Below are 25,491 nucleotides of genomic sequence, written 5' to 3'. Positions count from 1 at the left end.
TTTTTACTTACCCTCAACAACTCTTATCCAAACAGCAGCATAACTTTCCCCCTTATGTGTTTCCCGTTCTCCCACCATATAATTTTCCACAATTCTTTACACTTTTTCTCCCTCCACACTTCTCACCCAGCGTCTTTCATTGTTTCCAGACAGTGGTGAACATATTGAGGGGAATGTGTGGAACGTCAGAGTCTGTTTGCACGGAGAAAGGCAGGGACGCAGTCGCACACACAGACGCATGCATACGGGAGGAACTGTTCCAGGAAAGTGGCATCTGTGCAGCCCATTAGACAGAGATTCAGTGGACTTGTGCGGGCCTTTTACATATGGCGGTCAGCTGCTGGAAAGGAACTGGAACCAGAGGTCACATTTGAGAGAAAACATTAGGGAAGATGACACGAGTTGGACACACACATGCACAGTCTCTTCAAAGTCCTATTGTGCCCTTCTCCATTGCCCTGGTAGAAATACTCTTACCATGGTGTTCATATATATATATGTATATATGCACTCAACACTTCTTGGATGATAGGCCCTAAAAAGTTGGTCATTTGTTCTAAGGAAGACTGAAGATCACGAATAAGCAGTGTCTGAGAGATTGAGTGCTTACCTATAGCTTCGTTCATATCACTGTTACATACCAACAATTCTATTGTATTTTTATTCATTTATGGTTTTCCTGTTGGACCGTCGGAATAATTTATTAATATTAAAAACCAAATCTATGTGGTCACGTTATATGTCTCTACCAACCAGTTTGGTTTCTTTTGAAAGTAATTGTAAGAGGCATATGTCAACAGTCAGATAGTCAGTGTATTACCTGCAGTAGATGATAAGCTCCAGTTTGGATTGTCAGGCAGTTGTATCAGCACAGAAGTCAAGTAATGAGCTGCTGAGGGCTGGGTCACTCATTAGTTTAAGTAAATGCCATATGTAGAATATTATTCTGTCAGATAGCTTTTTATGATGGGGACCTGAATATGTTGTACTGCTCACCATACTCCATTAATAATAATAATTTCACCTTACCAGAAAACAGGAATTACAGTACATTAGTACCAACAGTTTTTGTTTTTTTTATTTTATTTTTATGTCATTTTTATGATTTCACACAGGAGCTCGGGATGAGGTTTATATCAATCAGCTGTTCCTGTTCGCATTTTTTGCCAGTGGTGTAAAAACCGTTGCACGTACCTGTGCAACACATTAGCAGCCCACAACGTGCATATGAACTAGTGGCAAATAAATAAATGAAGCGCTTTATATGTCAAGTGTACGAATTCAAAATCGCAATGAACCTTCACTGTATTTTATTTTGTTGTACTGCATTGTATCTTATTATTCTGAAATCCAAAAGACTGGAGGAGGTTTTATTCATCTCAGCTTCAGAAAATCTTGTGTACATATTTTAATGCACATATGTATTACGCACATTTTATATAATGTCTATTGTACTAGGTAGAGAGCTGGCGAAAATAAAGAAGTTTCAATTTGGATTAGTTTTGTTCACGGCAGAGGATGTGGTGTTCTGTGGTTTCTATATAGAAAACGCATCTTGTGAGGGTGTATAACAGTGATTTGGGTTTGCAATTATATTTTTTATTGTTAAAGATAAAAGTGTAATATTACACGAGTGTCCAGAAGATGATATTCAAACGTTATTGACACAGACCAGGCAACTTCCTATATAGTTTGTTAGATTGTAAGTACTTTAAATTGTTTCACTGCCATGAAATTGGAGTACATTTTGCATTTAACTCAACGTGCTTAATTTGTTAATGCAGAAAAAGGAAACAAATGCAATGTAATTAAAGCTTACCATTGAAAAATAATTCAATTTTTCTTCATGGGACAATGTTTAGGAAGCCCCCCACATTTTTAAAAGTCAGTCAGTGTCAGGTGATGTTCTTAGGGTGAAGTTTTAAAGGGAAATGTTTCTTCTGGGTGGTATGTTCCCGGTCACGGTGATGTTACGAGAAGCACAGTCCTCCGGGAAGATCCTGCTCACGTTGTTTGAAGATGTGTTGTGTCAGAGCACCTGGTCAGAGCCTCGGGCAGCGGATGTGGCTGTGCACGCTGCATGAATACGAGACTCATTAAGTTCACTGGCCTGCCAGGTGGACTGCAGCTTGTTTCAATACGCACACGGTGCGCATATGCTCACACTGATGCATGCATATGTACATGTGTGCTTGTTAATAGGTGCACAAGTAAGACACGTTCACACCCTTTGCAGCAACATACAGAGGGAGGGAGAGCTACTGGGCTTGTCCGCCTCTAATCGGATCATCTCTGATATGGTATCATTGTAACCAGATTAGTGATGATGCAGAGTATAGTATATCAGGTTTTGGCCAGAGCTCAGTCACATTTGTGGCAGAGAAGTGACATGGAACACTTGTCCCAAATGTAATAACTGAACTTGCGTCATGGACATTAAGGACAGTTAAAAGTACAGATACTTCAGAGGAAGGTGGACTGATGCCAGTTGAAGCTCACACACGTAACATGGTGTTCAAGCACACAGGCAAAGAGAAAGAGATTTGAACATTTACTCACTGCATATCAACAATATGACAAAGTCTTTTGAGTAATAATATTTTATAATATTTTTATTTTGCTCTATGGTAAGAAAAGTTCTGGGAAATTGAGAAATACCAGGAGTACCATGGTGACCTTTCTATGGCCATGTAGAGACATGGAATCTAGATGAATATGTATTCAAATCTATTGAGCCCTTTTAAGGAGATGAAAATATAAAACGATAAAGAGCCATAAGTCATTTTCAGACGTGTGCTTTATCTAGTCTGTCGTCTGTAGACTCAACATTTCTTGAAATATGCTCCAGCACTCGCACGCTGAATTAAAGGCAGTAATATTAACATAAAAATGCACTGTAACACATTGGTAATTTCCTTGGCAAAGTTGTATTATAGAAAATAAATGGCTTTAGACCCTCGTCAAGGACTATGATAATGGAAACACCTACAGACCAAAAAAACTGCCTCAAATCAAACACGCCATCTCAAAACAACTTTAGGCCCACTGGACGTCTCCTAACTACAATCCTTACTTTTTAGCAGACCATTTGACAAGTTACTGTTTTCTATTTCATATTTCTTTCCTCTGGTCCTTGATTCACACTCCAGCCCTGCAGTATTTACAGTCCGCCTGCTAGCTTCGGTGCAAAGCATGTGTTTGTTTATATCCCATTTAGAACAAGTGGTTGGTTTGTTGGTAGTCGCTCTCTGTTAACAGAATACAATGGTGCTGACATGGGTGCGCGTTGCTCCCAATACAAACAAAATGAGCAATCCTAGAATTTGCAAAAGCAACTGAGACAACCTAGTTTTAGAGCATTAGCAGGTGCAGCGTCTGGGACTGTGTAAATGCTGCCACTACATCCCTGCTTTGAATAGAAGAATAGAACAACAAAGTCAGTGTAACTGTTACTGTATTAAACCAAAACAGATTTTTCAGTTCTCTTCTCAGTCTCAGACAGAAGAAGCAGGCTTCCTTTCCAAAATGTTTGAGTTATGGTAACTCTCGCCGTCTGTCTGGACTCACCTAATGGTCTCTGTGGTGGGAATGTGTACGGCCTCAGTAATGGAGTCTGGATCACATGTTTGTCTCTGCATACTCGTCTCTGATAGGCCCATGGTTCTTAATTACCAGAGTGACTGTTTATCCACACTGTTTGCCTGGATCCTTATCAGCCCTAACAGTGTTTTAACTCCCAGTGGAGAATGTGTGGGAGATGGCGAGAGGAAGTGTGCAGGCGCTGTGTATGTGTGTGCGTGTCGTGACGCACAATAGGGTACATGTCAGCGTCCATGTTTGATGTTCTTTGTCAGACGTGGGTCAGAGTGTGTGGAATGCAGAACATGCAGATTCTGTCAGTGATAGCTCGCTTGTGGTTGCGCTGATGAGGTAGTGTTTGTGCTCCTCCCGGTCGGGATGGAGGAACGGATTCCTGGTCTGCAGACACTTGTGTCGAGATTTTCAGCACTGAACAATGAGTGTACAGGTTATTGCCTCATTCCTCAGCAGTACGGTTATTAAGCAAACGATGAATGTGCATGTTTTCCATTCCAAATCAGGAGCCCTTGTAAAATTGTGACGACTTTACTGAGTCTGGATTGTAAAAATGTTCATACAGTGTATCATCCGTCTGTGTTTTATTTAAGAAGGGAGCTGCTAGAGTGAATTGGCACTGTGTGCTCGTGTGTGTGTGTGCGTGTGTATATGCTTTTGTTTGTGCTTCAAGTAAATGTGTGTGTGTGCGTGCATATTGAAGTATGTGTGTAACCTGAGCTCTGGCCATCTCCCGGTGTGTGAGTAATGGTCCCTGTTTTATTGGCCCGCTCCTCAACAGACTCTATGAGTAATCACATAATGCGTGCTCTGACGTCAGGGCTGTTTCCATGGTAACACAGTGCTCCCCACTCTGGGGAGGTGCGTTCATTTTTTTTTTTTTTCCTTTCCCCCACATCTCGTCCTACAGCCTTCAAAGCTCGGGCTCGGGATGGAGACATTACTCCTCGAGCTAAAATCACCTCCCCCTAATCTATAGTTTCACAATGTGCTTGTATGATTAGCTCCGTGGACTTTGCTCTCTTTTACCTTCTGCTTCTTTTTATTTTTTTATTTCATCCCCATCTCTCTCCGTCTCACTCCGAGCCTCCGAGCATTACTTCAGCGTCCCTATTTTAGTCGTTCTCTATCTCTTATTGCCTCGCAGCACCGTCTCTTTCATGATTAGTCCCCATTTCACTCTCCGTCCTCTCCCTTCCCCTTCTCCTTTCTTCCCGTCTCCGAACTCTGTAACGGTGAACAAACCACCTCTCCTATTTCTGCGCCAGATGTATTCATTTTTCTCCCTGCCTTTCATGCACTGTTGAATTTCACTGAACGGCCGACCCCTCTCTTTTCTACAGGCTTTTCCTCTTCACAGTTTTGCCTTTTCCTCTCTCTTTTCTCGCTCTGGTGAGAGGACAGGCCCGGATGAAAAGGAAACATACTCCCTTGTGTATCCGTTCCTACGTCAGATTAATACAGCGCCAGCCCTCCCCAGGGTGCCACAGCAAAATAAAGCAAGTTCAGGTTTAGTTTATGACTGAATTAAAAAGTAGTATCGTGGAAAAAAAAATCTTGTCTAATTTTATGATGCCTGAAATACAAACATCCTCTCTTAATTCATTTGTTGTGTGGTTCACATTAGTTTGATTCATATGAATGTACCACTCTAATAATCAGTATATTACATGTGTAACTCACTAATGTTTTAAGGACAGCAGCCAAAATCTATCAGAGTTCCAAAAAGTCTGACCATCAAAATGTCAATAATCAGTCCTGCTTCAATCTCAAGCTCGCAGCAGCCGGTCTGTCTGGCTAGCCAAACACTCACACAGTGAAGCCATTAATGGCTCTGTGTTATGTCTGATGTTCAATGCTCACAGAGGCCAGGGCTGAAAGCATTACTCTGCCCATTTCCAACCCATTTCCTTCTCCATTGAAAGTGGTGTATTGCTGTTAAGGAAAAGGGTATTGCTGTCTCCCAAACCTAGGAGTGATTTGCCACCGCCTCTCTGTCATGCGAATGCCCGACTCCGTCTCTCATCCACTCAGGAGTGTGATTGGTGGCTAACAATAAAGACTGACCGGTTGTCTGGGTGACATGTTTGGGTTGGGAGCGGGACTACTGATCAACAGAGCTCAGCTCACACAGGCGTCCGTCTTCATTTTCCAATCAATTAGACTCCGGAGCGCAGGACCCACACAGGTGCATGTGTGTGTGTGTGAAGTTCCTCTGTGGATGTGTGGGAGAGAGGAAAAAGAGGCAGACAGGGGAACCGCAAGGGGTAGTTCATGAGCGTCTGTGATTCTGTGTGGTTTGCCAGAGAGTCAGCCATACCAGATGACAGCCATAAAAAAAATATTGCCTTACCGGTCAGCCTCGAGTCACGGCTGGGTTTCTGGCTGACTCGGCTTTGACTTTCAGAGACCCAGGGACACACAGCGCCATACCCATTAGTGTATTGTTGCATGTGAGTGGAGTTTTGACCTGAGACCCAGGGAGCGCTATCGAACCATAAACCAATGAGCCACAGTTGAGGGCGTAATTGCCTGAGGTAAGGCCCATTCTGCCAATGCAGGTCCCCTGGTTGTCCACAGTTTAGCGTGGCACTGCCAGCTCGGCAGAGGGATCGAACCCAGTGAAGGACGAGGACAAGGTGAGCATCAGAATCAGGGCGCATTTACTCGCTGCAAAGAGAAAAATTCTTCTTCGTGAAAAATATTCGGAAAGTGAAAAGGCATTTTCAAAGTCGACATTTTGGAAAATACAGGTGGGATTTTTTTGCAGTGAGTAAAGAAAGAAGCTGCACTCAGGACGCTGTTAGCTTAGCATAAAGGCCACCGTATCTTAAGCTCATTATATCCCATTTGCTAAATCCATACAAAAAAACTTCCTGTCTTTACACCAAGCTTAATATTTCTTAGTGCTAGCTTTACATTTACGCTACAAAAATGAGAGTGTTACTGTAAAGTGTAGATTCCATTCACTGAATACATGAGAGCTTTCTCTACATGGCAGCCCATCACTGTTAATCCAGTTTGTATCACAGAGTATTAAAGACTGGAATGAAATATGACACTTTTCTACTAAAACAATCTCCCTTCGACCTGGCAGACATCATTTTCCCATTGGCGTCCAACCTCTGACAGGTCATTATTGTTGCTGTGATTTGTTCTGTAATACTGTAATCACTAACAGTGAACATTTTGGATGTGGACGCAGGTTGGATGAAGTCTATCTGCGGATATTCTTCCTTGATTATTGTCTTCAGGGATTTACAGTGTGACGGTGGCGGAGGCGGCCAGGTCGGAGCTCTGTGTTCACCTCTCCGCCCCCCTCCCCCTCTAACCCTGCTGGTTATCTACACCAGATCCATCTGATTCAGGCTGTTGCAGCTGTACTAATCAGCTTATATGGGGAGTAGTAATTTATTTTGGGTCTGTTTTCCATTAAATTAGTACGTGCATGCAGGTAATAAACATGCAGATTTTTCAGATGGGGAAAAAAAGGACCATTTGCCCAGATTTCCAATTCTTAACTCCAGGGTGGCCATTTTGTATTTACAAGTCCTACACAGTACAGCCTTATCAAGTGTGCAGTTGCAGCTGTTTATGGCTCAGTTTTATGATACCTCTCTTCTAGTCTGCCGTCCTAATTAATTGCACTACTTCCCATTACAGTGGATTATGCTTTCCAATTGGGCATTTTTCGAGCCAGGATTGTTTTCACAATGGTCGTCATTTATCCAGAGCTGCAGCAGACATTATTTCTTTCTCCTTTTACATGGTCTATGGAAAGTGCAATTAAAGCAATTACAGATGAGAAGTCACACTAGCTTCAGGCTACAGACCTACTTTGTTGGGCTTATACGGGATGTGAACCTCTGCAGAACATGGTCTTAAAACTAGGACTAATCTTTCTTTTCATTGTTTGATTAATTATCCTGCCATGATTACTGATTGGCCAATTAAGAGAATAACAAATGAGCATTTGGACAATGCAGTGACTGAGTGGGGTTAAACGCAGCCTCCGTCACATTTGCCCATGATGTTTTCTTCCCTTCTTCAGACAGTAGCGAGATGAGCCTGCTGTTCTGCGGTGTCTTTGGAGCATGGCGTGGGGAGCTGAATGAGAAAGGCAAAGGTCTCAGCAAATTGTTTCCTCAGCTGTGCAGCAGAGATGACTTTTGTTGTCTTAAACTTTCCCTGTTGTGAGAGTTTTTGTCGTTTTCTTTTGCAACAGAATGCAAAGTATGTCACCACCATTTTGTCAAGTAGAAAACAGAATTTTTTCACACAAAAAGGTGACACACTTAAATGTTAAATCATAGAAAAGACTAATATCTGTTACTAATTTATTATATTTAGTTTTAAAGTGAGCATGCTGCTCAGTAGTTTTTGTGCCATTGAAACCTTTAGAAAGGTGTTTGCAACCTCAAGGACTTGGTGTCACTGTTTTGGGTCAATAAATCTGGTAAAGATTAAATGTGGTTTAGGTTAAATGTTAATAAACAACGTGTCTGAACAAGCCATTCAGTTTTGCATCACCATAGGACATCACTGGGGATAAGCGCCATACTTGGCAAGTTCAGACGCGTAGGGCTGACCGCTTGTGTTTTTAGCAAGGACCTTGGGTATCCATGGCACTGGCAGGAAAGGCAGGGCCTTCTTCCAAAAAGGGGCGTGGTCAGCAACAATTAATTTGCATTTAAAGCTACAGACACTGAAACAGTCCCTTTGGGGGCATTTTGGAATGAACATCTGTGGGTATTTTAAACGGAAACTTGAAAGTGGCATTGTCTGCTGTGTAGAGTAATTATTAATTGCATTATTCCGCGGGTCATTGTCCTTCACTCCAAACATAAAGTAATAAGTTTCTGTTTTACAGAATTTTTGCAGAACAACTTCTCAGCTAGTAATACCACGTAACAGGGTGTCAAGCGCTGTGAAATAGGCTGCAGCTGGTCTTTGTTGCCTCACAGTCCCAAGCACAGTGAATTTAGAGCAAGTTCTCGCCAGGAGTTTAATGTCGTCTGTGTGTCCCTTTTAAAGATGAATTATAAAGGTGTTTATAAAGGTGTGGAAAACAAGCTGTTTCCTGGGAGCATGTACTCTTATTGTAAATGTTACTGATATGTCCCGAGTCAACATTTTCCCGTCAGCCTATCATAATGTAAAAGTAGACATAATGCCTCATTGTGTTCTAATATATGCGCTTAACTGCTGCTGTATACTCCGATCAGTCATAACATGATAACATGAACTTAATATTGTGTAGGTCTCCCTTGTACCTCCAAAACAATTGTGACTCATCAGAGAATGGACATGAGCCTTCTGAGGGTGTCCTGTGGTGTCTGGTAACAGAATATTGTTAGTGGGGGCCTTTGGGTCCTATGAGTTGAGGGGAGGGGCCTCTGTGGATCATCCCACAGATACTTGATCAGTTTGGGATCCAGTGAGGAGGCCAGGTCAACACCTTGTGCTGCTCTTCATGTTTTTGAGTTGTTCCTAAACCGTTTTTGTGTGTGTGTCTGTGTCAGGCTGCATACTGGTGGGGATGGCTGTTGTCATCAAGGAGTGTCGTTGCTATGGGGTGGGGGTGCATTATCATGCTAGTGTTGTACTGTAAATCTGTATTGCCAATGTTGTCCTTTATAATACAAGATTGAAAAAAACAATAATTTACCAGTGGACCAACACAACAACCAAAAGCACCAGACAAAATATACTAGTTAAGTACATATTTATATTTCATGCATATTTATGTAGTGACTTGTTATTTCCATGTATCCATCTCTCAACAGCAGTTTAGAAATTATTTATGGTTTCCATGTTTTAAGTGGAACAGGAATACTATTTCAGGCAAGAGCTGCTCATAAGCTCCCAACTGCTTATGAAAACAGATGTCGAACACAAAGTAGTGCTTATTTATTTTATCAGTAAAAGATAAATATAGCAAACACAGGCCCAGTGAATGATTCCTGCTTTTATAATGTATGATCTCTGCTCCCTGTGCCCAGCAGCATCTGAGACAGTATCAGTGAGAATTGAGACTGATGAATGTGTGGAATGCAAGCTGACGTCACAGGGCGAACCGTAGCTTTAGTCACATGGCTAGGTAAACACAAGTAGTCGTTTGGCTTGGTGTGTGTGAGTGGCACCCGTGGCGCTAATCAAGAAGATCCAGGAGCAATGTGTTCTTTCAAGAAAGTTTTGCGTCATGTTGTTGAATGTAAAAAAAGGAAACTAATGCTTTGTGTATTTTTACTAGGATTCCTTCCGTGTTTAAACAACGGATTAACAAAGTTTTTTTCTTTTTTTTTTTTAACCAATGTTTTCCTAGCGTATGGTCTACCTTAATGTTGTTCCAGATCCTGAGCACACATGCACACATTATTACACATCTGTGTGCACACATTGACATGAAACAGGTTCTATGTACAGGGCACATACAGGGATGAAGGGATAAACAGCATGTTTGCTGTATACCTATACATGGATAACCTGACAGACATGCAGTGTAAACACACAAAAGAACTGGTGCCGGTTATAAACACACATGCGCCCAGACAAGCTTCAATTTAAGTTCACCCACGCGCTTATACCAGTTGTTTTAATTTAACTACTGTACATACATGCTGCTCCATACTTCTTCTCCACTAGATTGCACATTTCACCCTACCACATTCATCTAAAGTGGAGTTTATGCCTCTGCGGGACATGGACGCCGCAACCTACTCACGCAGCCGATACTTGTGCACACGTCAGTCTGGCTCGCCCTGTAAAAACACCACCCAAACGCTAGTCGGTGCTGTGTCTTTCATTAGTTCATTTTGTTTCTACTTCCTGGTTCACTTGCAACAATGGCGACTGAAACTTTCACCGAAATTCCGCCAAAAATCGAGTCATACAAATGTTTGTATCTCCGAACCTCCTCAGTTAACGTTTCCTCGATGCAAATCCATCTTTACTGATCCAAAATGATTTGTTCGAAAAATTCGAAAAAAAACAGCCGGAAACACTAAAGCGGGAACACGCTACTACCAAGCGGACCAATCACAGCTCTTGCAGTCTGCGTTGCCGCGACGTGTAGTTACATTTCTGGGGAAGTGCATGTCAGGCTACGGCGTTAGGGTCTGCGTAGGGTCTGGGCTGTCGCTGTAGCTACGGCGTTCAGTTGACGCAGGAGCCTAAGACACCACCTTATACACTTGAAATGACTAAATTAAATTGTATTAATGGGTAGCAATATCCATAGTACAATATGGAACTACAATAATTTCAGCGCGTCTTTACTTTTGATGCTTTCAGTCTGTATGCTGACCAAAACTGACTGTCATCAAATAATGTGCTGGTGGGTGCATGTAGCTTCAGCTATCAGTAGGACACGTACAATAAATCTGAAGGCAATAAATCTGACTAAACAGTGACTAAAATAGAGACTTTACAACTTTGGAAGCACAATAATTTTAATCTTCCCAACTGTAGAAATCAGCTCAGGAAGTAACTGACCAAAGCTGAAGAATATTTTTGGCCTATGCAGCGCACTGAAGTATTTGGTCTCAATACAGCGTTGATGCGCAGAACTTAATATTGTTAGGAAGTTGCCACAGAGAGATATTACTTGACTGCTGTAACTGCACTCTAATTTGGACTTTGTAAAAATGTTTTGATAGTCCACCGTGAGCTACTTACCACACACCAAATGACAGCCAAAGCATTAAGGAGCTAAATAGCATGATAATTGCCCCCAGAAGCTGGTGGGGACCAAACCAGAGATAAAAGATGAATGTACGGTATGTATATTGGCCTTTTGGGAAGTGGATAATATGTCAGTCTTGTATTTACAGCCTGTTTGCTGCCCCCAAGTGGCAACAAAACAAATAATTCTCCTTTAAGTAAAAATGTATTTAACTCTTTTGTGACTACTATTTTCCATGTACCTCAATACTACTTCCATCACTAACTTACAGAACACACACTAATACATGTATCCAAATATGCCTTTGGTGAGGGACTTGTGAACATTCACTGATGTTCTGCTAGAACCACACGCCATTAAATATGCTTTGGCCAAAGGCATAGCTGCTGCACAGCACATTGGCAACATGTTGTTAGTACACTATCTTTGGTTATTGTCACGTCATATATCATTTAAGTGAATGAGACAAAGAGCTTTAAGGTAGTATATATTGTTTATTGGTCGCTAAGCCTCAGTAAGCCCCGGTGACGGTGTGATCAAAGAAGATGGCTTTCTGTCACTCATGGAGCCTGGAGCTTATTTCCCCGGAGGAAACCAACATCTCTTGTATCTCATCCCCCTGTTTGCTTTGCTCTAAGCCTGGTTTCCAGGATGGCTATCAGCATGATGGGTCATTCTTAATGGCTCCGTGCTTTGTCTCATAGAGAGAAGCCCATCAGAGAGCACTGCGGAAGGCTGACTCCTTTTTCCTTGTACCTTCACAGAACTCTGGATTCCCTGAACATGGGGAAATAGAACCCTCTGGGAATCTCCTCTAACAGAGCAAGCATTTTGCAATCTAATGGTGGAAATGTTGCCCATGGGGTTGACCTGAGCCTCTTCCAGGGAAACCGGCTCTGTAATGCAACTCCCTCCACCTGCAAAAAGAGGAAGCAGAGATTTATGCCCTCACACAGATACACGGGATGGCATTCACACACTTTCATGTACGCACACACACATGGTTTGAGCACATCAGTCAGAGCATAGGTGCTGTCCTCACTGCACGTTTATGTTTGTACATCAGTGATTTATAAAGGATTTAAAGACAAATGCTTGAGTGGGCAATTGCCATCTGTTTGTTTACTGGAGTCCTGTGGGAATCTTGATGGGACTGTAAATGCTGAAATAGTGGAGTAGTTGTGTTAGTAGTGCCTGTGCTTGTGTGTGTGGTCCTCTCTGATGAGCACAGACAGAATACAAAACACAGACCTTGCTGAGTCAGGCCTGTGAATAAAAGATGAAATAATATATGCACAGGAGGTGGCATGCATGCACAAATTCCCATACTACCCTCATAACATTGCCTTTGACTGAACCGGTACTCTCAGATGTTCCGACACGTATAGTCCCAGATTCTCATTCCCCACTCCCAGAATTATCTTTGAGGCTGGATCCTCAAGCTGCACAGCTCCACAGCTCATTATTTAGCCAAAATTAACACTATTCTGAAGTTCTGAGTGTTTTCCTTGGTTTTCATGTAAAGGTCAGGCCCCGATTGTTTTGGTATTCAGCTGTTCATTAACTTTGAAAATCCTGCTTGACGCACATTGCCTCTCCCAAAAGAAATATTGCCTCCTGTCCCAGTCAGACTTATGGCTTCATAAAAACATTTTACAGTGGAACTGTAACACGCAGCCCTGCTGTTGTCTGAGACCGGCACTGTGAGCTAGAAACTAGCACGAACCTGGCCATTTTTCACCCAAAAAGAAAAATAGGGAAAGCAGGGATAAACCAATTTTATCTACCTACACTCCAGCTCATCTGGCCTTACGTAATGTAATTCATAAATGCTACAGAAAGTCTTTAAGAAGACACATAAATCAATGTTGCCGTTTCTAATTTGTAATGAGAGCTCAGTTTGAAAATATTCATGCTGCTGAAACAGGCTGGAGGTGCTGAATCAACTAGCTGATGGATGACGGGGAAATGATGTCTTTATATTAATGCCGAATATAAACATGAGGCCGGCCAGTAACGCCTGACAGGCACGTAAGAGGATTCATGATGGGTGTCTAATTAGCCAATCAACACGCAGGTGCATTCACCTTAGTGGAAATGATTAGAGCGCTGACTGACAGCTCCGGCTTAATTCCTCCATATTTCGGAGAAGGAAAAGTTTGGTTTGTTCGATGATCCGTAGAGCCCTGACCTGACACATTCAAATTGACGTAACAATGCGAAACAAGTGCGCCGTAGCCAGAGAGTAGCTACCATTGTTGACACGCTGCATACAGTCTGAATCGACTGGGATTTAAGCGGCACAAAGCCCACTGGCACCTTGCAAACTGAACGGCGCAGAGGCTTGTAAAACAAACAAACAAGTGAGTGCTGTGTTCCCTTCTCGGCTCTCCAGGCCCCGGCAGTAATCCTGACTGTACCATTATACACTAATGGCTTTGGCATGCTGTTTTGAGATGGGCTGCCAGGTCCATCAGCCAGATCCCTTCTTTTTCACCCAGTTAAATGTGCAGAGCTGGGACGTCATAAGCAAAGAAAGTCAGCGTGTACACGAATAATATTACATGAAGCTAGAAAGATATAATTTAAATCATGAAAACACATGGAGGACTCTTTAACCATATTTCATACTTTCAACATTGGCTTTCATGACAGGATTTTTGTCAGGGACACATTTCATGTCGTTGAGTTTGATCATTTTTGAGGTCAGAATATGGGGTACTCCCACTGTGGTTTTCTCTGGGTCACGGCATCCTTGTGGCCTGTGCTTTCACCCCGTAGAGGCAGATCTATCGCTGGGTTTCTTCTCGGATCAGGCTAAGTCTCTCCCAGGAAACGTAAAGAGGATAAATCCCATTAGTCACACTTCAGAAATTAGAAGAGTCTGAGTAAGAACGTGTGAAGTGTAGGGGAGGGGTAAAATAGGAGCCAGAGATGCAGAGCCAGTGTGAGAAATATGTCATGGGATCATATTTATGCGTGCAAGCAATTTTAATGCCCAAGGAAGTGTGATTTTGTTCATTAAGTGCGCGCTTTGCAGGCCAGCGCATGAGAGAGAGAGAGAGAGAGTTTGAGAGTGTGTTTAGTTGTTCATGTGCTAATCTTTGCATACACAAAAATCTGTTCCTCCTTCCCTGCACACGGCCTCCTCCTCTGCCCTTGGCAGCCCACCTCAACAGTTCCCTTCCCTTCAGTGATGACGCAAATGACCCACAATGACTGACCCCCACGGTAAAACCTGTAAAACATTAGCCAGCATGAATAGGAATGGTTCTCCATACGCTCCCCTCAGCAGCCAGGCAGGCAGGGAAAGATTTATAAGTGTCCTCTAACGGCTGCTACACTCGGGATGGATGTGGCAGTGGAAAGGCTGGGACGGGGTTTTCTGGAGTCACCTGGACAAGCAGCCACATAGTTTGTGTCTGCCCGAAACCCTACAGTTTCATGATATATTATACACATGCCAGTTTATTGTTTGTGATTTAATATCTGCATGTTCAGGGAAATTCAGGAAATATGAGGATGATTTAATGGAAAGTTAAAAGAACAGAAAATACACAGATTGAGAATGGAAATTTGTTATAATTTCATTAAGCAGATTTAATTTCCATAAATATTATTTTTTGTTAATTACGTGGAGTCTACCTAGATTTATATCTTTCCTGTATAATGCCAGCGATAACTGACAAATTTGCATGGCCTTTCTTCTACATTTCCTGTGCTACTTTTAGAAATCTGTCAAGCTAGCAGTTATATAGTTTAGACAACAGATAATGAAAATGGGCAAGTCTATGCAAAGAATTACACTTTAGTAGTTCCATCCAAATTGTGTGTGTGTGCTTTCTTTACTGGTGCCATTATCCAAACCCACTGACATTATCATCACGTCACTATCCAGAAAAATGGCGTCCTGTAAATGTGCACGACCATAAACAAAAATACTTTCCCAAAGTGGGTCCCAAGAGAAACGGCATTGATGATCATGAGCATCATGAAAATACCTCCACCTGCAGGTGCAAAACAAGATTACATCTGATTGTCAAAGGTAGGGTGAGCGATGGAGAGTTTACCGTGATTCCAACAGCCATGAAAGCGACTACAGAGATGTTTCACTGTTGCACTGATGGCGTCCTTACAACTAAGCTGCTGTCATTTCTGAAGCCTTCACATAGCTAAGCTAATCTGACCTACTTTCTTTTTTCAGCCAAAGTGAAAGTGAGTGCAGGGATGTATGAGTCAAACACTACAGACGTCAGAAGATCTTTGACAGCGGGCAATGATAAAAGAACAAAGGCAGAATAAAGTAAGAAAATATTCAGGGACCTTGAGGCGGTGGGTGTGAGTCGGAGTGTGTGTGTGTGTGTGTGTGTGTATGTGCGCTTACATAAGCAGGTATATTATGTGAATTCATGACTTTGCAGACTCGACTGTAAGTGAGAGCATAGAGAGTTTAATTGGACAGAGAGGTGGTTCATAAAACCCTTGGGTCAAGCTCATTGGAAATCCTGCAGACTGATCTGCCGGCCCTTCAACACTGCCTTAATTAACCCCAACATACTGAAAGATCAGCACGCAGCTCTTTTACTCCTTCCCTCTCCTCCAGCAGGGTGATCTAGTTGGTGCTTTCTCTAACCGTGTCCTCAGTGGACTCTGACTTAGCATCCCAGTAAATTCAGCGCGCTAACAAGCTAACACAGCTACGGCCCTGAAATGGAAGTAGACACGCATCAACTCCATTCATATGAAGCCATTAATGAGGAATAAAAGAGGGAGCGGGAAGACAGGGAGAAAAGGGAAGAGCTGATCATGAATGAATGATTAAGAAACACTGTCGGTTGTTATCTTGCTCTGAGCTGTGTCAGGATGAGCAGTTCCTCGCATTTAGAAAAGGTCTCTGCGGTGAGTTGATGACAACGGGTCGGACTTATTTAGGGGCCTCTGGGTGCTGTTGCCGTAGCTCCCTCCACTTCGCACCCGCAGAGAAGTGCTTCACAACTGGATATTGGCTGGAGCAAGTCAAACAACAAGCATATTCCAATAGTTTGTTTGTGCTTTGACACCGTGGTGTTTACCCAGCACCTCAGAAGCGCGGCAGTGTGCCATGGCGGTGGACAGAGCATGGCTGCACACTGGCTTCCACACTGCTACCCTCTTAACACTCGAGGTGAGAGGAAAGCTGGGAGTTTGCTTGGCTGGTACTATTCTGAGTCATGAGATCGCGGCTCTGTTGCGAAGGGTGGCGGCGCATTAGAACTGGCTTGTTTCTTTGTATTTGTGACAAGTCATCTGGTTGTCCTTCCTATTTATGGCCGGAACGTGTCCAAACAAATCATATAAACAATCCATAGAAAGGTCTGTTAGAGACACTGACCTGTGATGACATGCTAAGACACATTCAAAACTAAAGGTGAAGCTGCTTACAACTTTGTCCATAGTGTACCTGAATGATTTTCTAGAGTGACCATTGAGGAAGAAACAAGACGTCTATTATGGAGATATAGTCCCAGTTTTTGTGACTTATGACTGAGCATGTTTTGCAGACAAGATACACGAACAGATTAACTCAAATGTTTGGCACAAAGCCAACTATTTTAGTTTGTATCTTTCTCAAAAATGTGCCTTAAACTCTGTAAATGATAGAGATAAATAAAGAAATAAATCGTGATTATTTAATCACTCCACTAGATTTACTGCAGAAACATAATTAAATGAACTTGTTGATCTACAACCAGTAGAAGTTAATCTAACAATACTTGATGTCCATAGCTGATGTTTATTGTTTGAATTCTTTCTCCTTATGTTGATTGAATCTTTGCTGCTGTCTGACGCTGATAAATCTATAACCTCTCATTCTGTATTGTTACAGACGACTTTCCACTGTGTTTACTCACGTTAGATTACGTGCAAATGACACCAGGCTGCTACAAAATATGGTTGTCATTGCAAAATATGCCAAAACGAAGTCCTGGGCCCTGCTTTTCATTATGTTTTCACAGGGCCCCGAACAATTTCTTTTGGTTTGCATGTCCTGACAGTGCAAACCTGTAAGTGGCTTAATTTCATCCATAATTTCAGTCCCATGTTTATTTAATCACTGTACAAGTTGAATAAAAACAAACACCTTCTGCTTCCTACTGCAGATTTGGGTTTTGTGTTTAGGTCGTGACGCTCTGTGGAAAAGCCTCCCTTTTTTTTTTTTAGGCTGACGTACTCCTGCGTCCCCCGTGACGCTGCTGCTTTAGAGAGACGAGGCCGGTGATGCGACTGGTTGAGAGCAAGTTTTGAAACCGTGGCATCCTCCATGTTTATATTCAACTCCAGCCAGCCCTCTTCCACGCTGCGGTGCTGTAATTACATGAACCAAAACAGCAGGTCCTAAACAGAGTGTGATTACTCAATACGTGTGTCAGCAGATCGTACCAGGCTTAATGTTTTTATTGTAATTTGCTCTGCCTTTGACCTTTGGACAATTCTAATGTAATGTATTAAATATGATGCAATTATTACATTAAAGACATTTAAAAATAAACTGAAACTGACACATAATAACTTATTTTTCTTTTTGTACAAAAAACAAAGGGTGATGTGATTGTTATTTGTAGGTTATTATGCAGTTATGTTACTGGTCCGGCCCCCTTGAGGATCAAACTGGGCTGTACGTGGCCCCCGAACTAAGAAGAGTTCGACACCCCTGGTTTAGATGAAGGTAGCCTTCTGTAGAAAGACCCTCAGTCTGGCTTCATCTTCTATCAGCTCCACTTGCTTTCACTTGTTCCTCTTGTTCTTTCCTTCAGAGCATCGCTGTGTGTGATGAAGGCACAGCAACTCTCCAGAATGCGTTCACAAAGGACCGGAGTTACATAAAAATGCCTCAGAGCTCGCTGTGTCATGTTTCTCTGGCAGCTTTAGTGAAGCGATTGAAAGACACACAGCCACTTTCAAAGAGACAAAGCAATTGTTTTCTCTCTTTCTTTCTTTCTCTCTCTCTCTCTCTCTCTCGGACTGGATTGAGACACTAATAAATCACGGGTGCAGCTGTAAATGATGGAAAGCCACTGCCCGACCTGGCTCGTTGTGAGTTACGGGGCAGCGTGATGAATCTAGCAGAGGGTGAAACAAAGGGCAAAACTTCTACGAAGTTGTTATTTTTCCCAGTAGGTGTACTGGAGCTGTAGGACAAAAACAAATCCATTTGGAAGTTTTACTGCTTCGGCTGTGTTATGCTGCCTGGAGGCTGTCCATGAAAAACCAGCAGATATCTAAGAAATCATTCATGTGTGGTTTTACCTCTTCAGACATAATACTGGCAGTGACCTGTCATGTGTTTTAAGTATAATCTCGTACTCCCCGAAGCAAAACAAGGTAATATAGCATGAACAAGACTTTTGGTTTTCCTTGTTTTTACTACTGCTCGTGGAGCATTGACTGGCTCAAACAGAGGATGTGGAGCTCAGGCTGTATTTGTTCTACAGAGACATACTCTTATTTTTCCATCTGTGAGTTGTTATTGTCTACTTACAGTTGTTTTTATTCTCCTGACTGATGTTGCCTTCTGTTCCTTCTAAACACAAGAAGTTTGTGTTTGTTTATTCTAACTCTGGTAGCTTGAAAGCACAACATTTTGTTTAGTGATTTTCCGACAATTTTTTAGCGCAGCCCTGCACCAGACTGCACCCACGGCCCGAGATCGTCCACATGTGTTGCGAGCCAGTCCCGGAGAAAATGAACTCCGCCGTGGCCTGTAAAGTCGCTCCGTACGAGAGGCTATCTGCACCGCTCGAATTTCATGCTCAGCTTTGATATTGTGTGGCTCTTCTTTTTTTTTGTTTTGTTTTGGCACATCAAAGGACGCATATAGACTTCTGTGTAGTCTGTGTCTGTCTCACATAGCAGGGAGATGAAAGGTTGGCTTACATAAGGCCGTCAGAGCGAAAGGCTGTTTATGTGCGAGCGCCTGGAGAGCCTCACTGATACGAGGACCTTCTAATGGAGCAGGACTCTGCCGCGACTGCGGAGGAGCTCGCTGCCAGCTCCTGTAAAAGTCCAGCTCTGTCATCAGAGCCGTAAAGTACAAGACAAATTGTCCAATACTGTCATTTTGCAGTGATTTAAATCTGCATCTTTTGCACAGCTGATTTTCCCGAGGCCTTCCTTTTACATCTGTCACGGTTTTTAAAGATGCTACCGTGCCGAGAATGGGAGAGCGGTGCCGACGCCAGAAAGTGAGAGAGCGAAAATGTTTGCCTCGTGTTGCATTTTATTAGACTTCCTAAAAGGTCTGTTGCATTCATTACGTTGTTATGTCGTCCTTGTTCGCTTACCGTCAGGGTCGCCACGTTTGGTGTTGTGCTGCCTATTGTTGCCAGGACCTTGACCAAAGGACGAGGTGAACAATAACTACCCCGCAAAGAAGCCGACAGGTTGAACATTGTGTCCTGCCGGGCTAAATGTGTCAGAGGCACGTCAAACTTCATCAAATAAAGTCAACCTGCTGTGACTCTCTCTAACTCTCACTGTGAGCAGTGTGTCCTATGTGACTTAAGTAGTTTTGGTCTTTTTTTTTTTTTTTGCTTGTAAGAAGTGGGTGGACCTGAGCTGGGAGAACATGTTTGCAGGATTTAGCAGTAATTTAGCAATGTGTGACTTGAAATGTGTTGACAGCAGGAGGGTAGTTTGCCCGTGTTGGCTGGCGTCGTTCAAAGGCGATTAATCCAAAAGCGCCCGCTCAGGATTAGCGGACATTTTGATTGTTAAACTGTTCATGGATTGTTTCTTACTGAGCCTTTAGTATTCACTATCATCAGACAAATACTTTGGATGTGAAGCATGCAGGGAGTATAACAAGGCAAAAACTTTATTTTGTTTTGCTTGGCACAGTTCAGTGTTCGTTATCAGTGATTTTGCAAACGTTCCGGTAAACCGGTGAATACTTCTCGTTAATTATGCAAAATGACAATTTTTAATTTTTAAACATTTTGCATTAGGGCTACTTTCCACTGAAAATGTCAAGCGCTGACAGTGAGTTCTGTGGATCATCTAAATTATGCAGGGCGATATTAATACACTACAATACCTAAACGACATGAAAAACATAGATATAAATAGATAAATCCTTCAGGTCCTTGCATAAATTTGCCTGTATTTTTATGTACCAGCAAACATCAGGGTCTCTGCTATTGTATGTGATCAGAACAAAGCCACACTGTTGTCCAGACAGGCCTACAGCACCAGCATATGAAACCCACTGTTTTCACAGTGTTTTCAGTCGCAGCATGGCACAACTCAATGACCTCCACTGACACAGTAAATTACACCTGAATTATCAAATTGGCTCTTATGCTCAGCCCATTGCCTCAGTGTGTGCAGCAGCAATTTGTCACAGCAACATGCTGGGTTTCTCAGGGCTTCACAGTTTTGGGGCAGCAAGACCTAATGGAGGCAAGGGAGAGAGGCTGGGGGGATGGATGGGGCTGGGGGGCAATGTTGACCTGGCGTTATATTCGACAAAAATTGGTGACGGAGCTGCACGCATGCATTTGGTGACTCCCAGGAAAGTGGAAAACGGGTTTACAAGGCCTGTGGGAGGACACAGTGGCTAGTAATTAGACAGTATAAAAATCCTCAGCCTCCACCGTCGCCTTAGGCAGTTGAATAGAAGCTAAAGTAAACCAAACCTGACTGTGAAATTGCATTAGACATCTGGGCTTAATGGAAAGTGAAAAAAAAAAAAAAAAAAAAAAAGATAGACAAAACCCATTTTTGTATTTATGAGCAACCCCACACTTACTGCATCACCGCTGCTGCTCCTCCTCCTTTCTGCTACAGAACAGCGTTGCTCCCTTATGCTGTTGCCTTCTGTTGTAGGAGGCTAACCGAAACAGGATGTGCAGGACTGTGGTCTGAACATGTTTCTTTGTCTGTTTCCCACAGATGCTCTCCCGCTCAGAGTGGGACCACAAGAGAGGCTCCCGAGGATCACAGGTTAGCACAGTCCACTGACAAAGACACACATAAGTAATAGCAATAATGATTAACAGCTGACAAGAAAGCACACGCGGGGACGAGGTCCCTGATCTCTGTCGTTGGCCTACACACCTTATAAATGACGCAAAAACTAAAACACCTTCCGCCAACAAGCCTGTTCACGCGCTCGTTTTTGTCGCGGTTAAACAGCATGTCCAAAGGTGTCACTTCCCACCAGAGTCCTTGTTGTGGTATGTGATTTGGCTCTAAGGCGCTGTACAAGCCATTAAAGGCCAGGGAATTGGCGCTGCAAAAGACTAGAAAGGCGCAGGGGACACAGCTTGTAGGGGTCAGACACACAGCCACATCCTTGAGATTACCTTCCCCGTGTTTGGGGGAGAGAACGAGCGGAGTGCATGTGGTGGGTTTGGATTGACGTATTGAGCTGCTACAGAGCCACAGGGTAGGACTCTGGAGTACATGAAGAACAAACAATGCCCTTGGCATTTGTATGGCCTCATATATACGTGTGTTCTGTACAGCTCGTTCTCCTATCAGGAGGATATCCTTTAGGAATGAATAGACGGTGTCTGTGCTGACAGCGTATGCCGCTGCAACGTTGTTGTTGGGGAAGGATTAGGGGAATTTTCAAGAATACTGGCGTAAAGTGTGCAGGGAAGAATTGAAAACAAATTCCACTCTGCATGACATCGTAGGAATGCTAAGGCTCGTGTAGTGCTATATCTGTTCCCAAACTCATCCTTACAATGTTGTCCTGCTGCCCTCGCTGTGAAGAAATGTTCAAAAAGCATTCGAGCCTTTTGAAATATTGTGCAAGGCTCATATCCATTTGTTATGTGGAGTTAGAGGGCGAGCACATATTTTTTGATTGATGCATTCCCTAAGCTGCCGTTTAGACTCAATGGTCAGTTCAGTCTTTCTTTTTTTTTTTTTTTATTTGGATTGGTGCTGTGCGTTCGTCAGTGGAACCCTGTAGTGGTCCAACGGCTGACAACACGCGTAAGAAGTCGGGGCTTATGTTGGCACCTCATTCCATCCCATGGCTGTTTTTGCTGTCTCGGACCAGATCAGAGAGGCTGGTTACACTTCACCATGCCACAGCACCTCATAGCGTGTGTACATCACACACACAGACCGGAGCGCTTGATTGATCTCCACTGTGTCGTATTCGCCAACATGCACACATTAGCAGGCTCATTTTCCAAACCGCAGCTTTTTTTTTTTTTTCCTATCCAAAGCTTGTGGTGGATGTTTTAGCTTAGGAATTGACAGCGAAGTTATGTATGGAAAGAGCTATTTAAATATTTGTATTAAACTTGAAAACACATTGGTTTTGGAATATTACCCAGGGAGATTATCGGAGAAAAGAGTGTTTGTAGGCTCGGATTTGGTGACTGTTATTCTAAATTACCGAAAGACTGGAAGAGTGGTCTCCGAGGCAGACGAGCCATGACATTGCAGTCATGTTTAAGATTTCTCAAAATCAACGTAAGCACTTTAAGCATAGACCAACAACTCTGAAACAGGTTTGGGACTTGCCCTTTTTTCTGTTTGGTCCCACCAAGCTGAAAAAAGGGCAAGTACTCTCTTATTAAACTTTATCCTTAACTAAGTTTAAGGCTGAAAAAGAATGAATACATTTCACTATCTGTGCCTTTCACATGGAAAACCATTCTGTCACTAATAATACCCAGGAAATAGCAGTTTTTAAGCAACTTTTAACTTTTGTTTTTAAGTATTCCTCCTCATTCCTCCTCGAAGATCTTTGAAAAAAACCTGTGACTGTCTTCTGTAGTGCCGATGATGGATATAACTATAACCACTTATATCATGTGGTAACTCGTCGCTTGCACATCGGCCAGCATTAGCCATCTGTTTTACCTCACGCATCTCTTTTGTTTGCTCCTCCATGCCAGTATTTCTTGCCTCTGCCTCTGCCAGTCTGCCTCTCTACCTCTGGTTTTTGTATCGCGGCCGGCTCCTTTGCTGGAATCAAACACCCCGAAATATGTGGAAGGAAAAACAAAAGTTGAGACGGTTCCATGTCAGGGTTCAATTGGCTTGACCCTTCCCAGTAAATCTTTAATGAGGCAGTTATTCTTTTTTGTTTTGTTTTGATCCCCCTGCATCCACCGGCGACGCCCCTTTTAATAAAATATATAATGGCGTGTAATTGTATCCTGGCTCGGCACACCTCCGGTCTGACGGAGGGTTTGCGAGGGGAGTTGGGTCGCAGCGGGGGTGAGGGCTGGTTGGGAAGTGGGAAGTGCAGCGCTGCAGCGTGTAGTTTTGGCCGTCGGAGCTGAGGCAGGGAGCTCAGTGGAGTGTCTCAGCGGAGTTTTGTGTTACCCTTCTGCAATGATTCACACTGTATCACTCCTGTTATTCTAAGAAGAGAACATCGCCATCTCCCAGGCTTTTCTTCAACTAATCCATCTCGACAGATGTAATCACGCCCATTACACTAACTGCACTGCCACTGAAACAGAAAACTGCATGGTAATGATTTTTGAGAGTTTCGTCTAAAGGAAATAAAAGTAAAGGACACGCTCAAGGATTTTCTCAAGTATGTTCCCCGTCCTCTTGCTCAGCACATTCCCGCATTGTGCGTGCGCGCGGGGTTAATTGCGAAATAAGCACTGAAGTGTATCTGTCCTTTATGAAGAGACAGAGTTGCTTACATTATTGAAATGTGTTTACTGAGAGAATCAAATACCTTTCTTTCTCCAGTAGGCCCCTGAGGCTTTTGTCCAGTCTCTAGCGCTCCGCTGGGATACATTATATTCTCACCATTGCACAATTTTAGAGGCCCACATATCACTGGCGTTTTACTCGAGGCTTAGAGGACCGCATGTTTAGATGATGGGGGTTAAAAGTGCACGAAGTCGACCGTCTCAGAAATTACAAATATGTGACCTTTCCTTCTGTGTATCCCATTAATAATCGTCATTAGACGGAGGGATCAGCATTGTTTGTGGCACCAAATGTATTTCATCCGTCTGTTATTGGCAAAAGACGCGCAGACGCACGAGGAAGGCCGCAAATCTTATTTCTCTTGCTCTGTGTTGTTGCAGCAGTCGGTGGTGGTGTTTATAATATTGCATGTGAGAAACAGAATTTTTTTCATCTTAAACTAATGGCTGCAAGTTTACATATTGTGGATTCATATAAACACGGTGACATTTAGCAAATAGTTGTCAGCATTATGTGTCTGATGTATTTATTAAGGAAATAACAGATGGATGTGTGTGTGTGTATGTGTGTGTGTGTGTTTGAGATCATAAAGCACTACGTGTTTCTTATCAGATCTCCATCAGTCATAAAATATAAAATTCAGATTAACTAAGACTTATTGGCAGATATTTCGTGGTCCATATTTGGAGTACATTACTGCAACTTAAGAAAGCTCCACAGGGCCTTGAGTACAGAAAAAAAAAATCAGTGTGGACAAACAGCTTCTCACTCTTCAGGAATGATTGCTGGTTTGTTTTGACTGGCCCTCTCTTTGGTTTATATGAACTGCTGTGCGGGTGTTAATTTACGGCATGTCTATTGACGTACTGTTCTAAACTGTGTTCACACAGGCAATTAGGGCCATTGATCATGTGCCCTGTTGTTATTCATAGTAAAATGTCATAACAGAATGTCCACGCATGGTTTAGTATACGACTTTGCTTGTTGATGACTCGTAAAGACTGTGTATTGATGCTGATAGTTACTTTTTGAGTAATGCAGCAGACGACTGAACCTGGGGCCTCGTGACCAAATAGAACACAGATTTGTGGTCGTTCTGTGACCACAGGTGCTGGCACAGAGGCCGGATTAGGGGTATCAATGGGTGTGTCGAGGACTGGCATCAGGCAAGCCTGGAACTTTCCTGCCTTTTAAAAGCAGTTCGCTTCCTGCCAGTTAAATGCGAAAGATTGGCCAGCCACAGAAAATACCAAATGGCTGCAAGCAGGAATGAAGCCACATGCTCCCAGATATTACGTCTTGGATTGCACAAGGTCACACGGTCAGTCAGCAATGGCACAAAAATAGGCTCTCAAGCAGGATATTTAGCTGTTATTTACAGTGTGTGCACTGCTTCTTAGGCTAAAGTGAAACCTCCTTCTTGTGGTGTGTGATTTGGCTCCGTACGAGCCATTAAAGGCCAGGGAATTGGCACGGCAAAAGACTAGAAAGGCGCAGGGGACACAGCTTGTAGAGGTCAGCCACATCCTTGCCCG

At 43.0% G+C, this 25,491-nt stretch overlaps 1 protein-coding gene across 1 annotated transcript in view; it reads left to right on the top strand.

Moving 5' to 3' along the window:
• LOC311495976 (cGMP-inhibited 3',5'-cyclic phosphodiesterase 3A-like) overlaps nucleotides 1-25,491 on the top strand; it is a gene marked incomplete at its 5' end in the record, with an annotated part of 63,535 nt that overhangs the window by 14,221 nt on the left and 23,823 nt on the right. The window contains one exon of the mRNA XM_084555677.1: nucleotides 21,209-21,259. Within this exon, the coding sequence (XP_084411803.1) occupies nucleotides 21,209-21,259 (51 nt within the window). The remainder of the gene's footprint in view (nucleotides 1-21,208; nucleotides 21,260-25,491) is intronic.

This window comes from Chelon labrosus (assembly GCF_963514085.1).
Source record: "Chelon labrosus genome assembly, chromosome: 11".
Classification (NCBI taxonomy): Eukaryota; Metazoa; Chordata; class Actinopteri; order Mugiliformes; family Mugilidae; genus Chelon; species Chelon labrosus.
The sequence above is the reverse complement of the archived record's forward strand: the minus strand, read 5'-3'. Positions and strand labels throughout refer to the sequence as shown.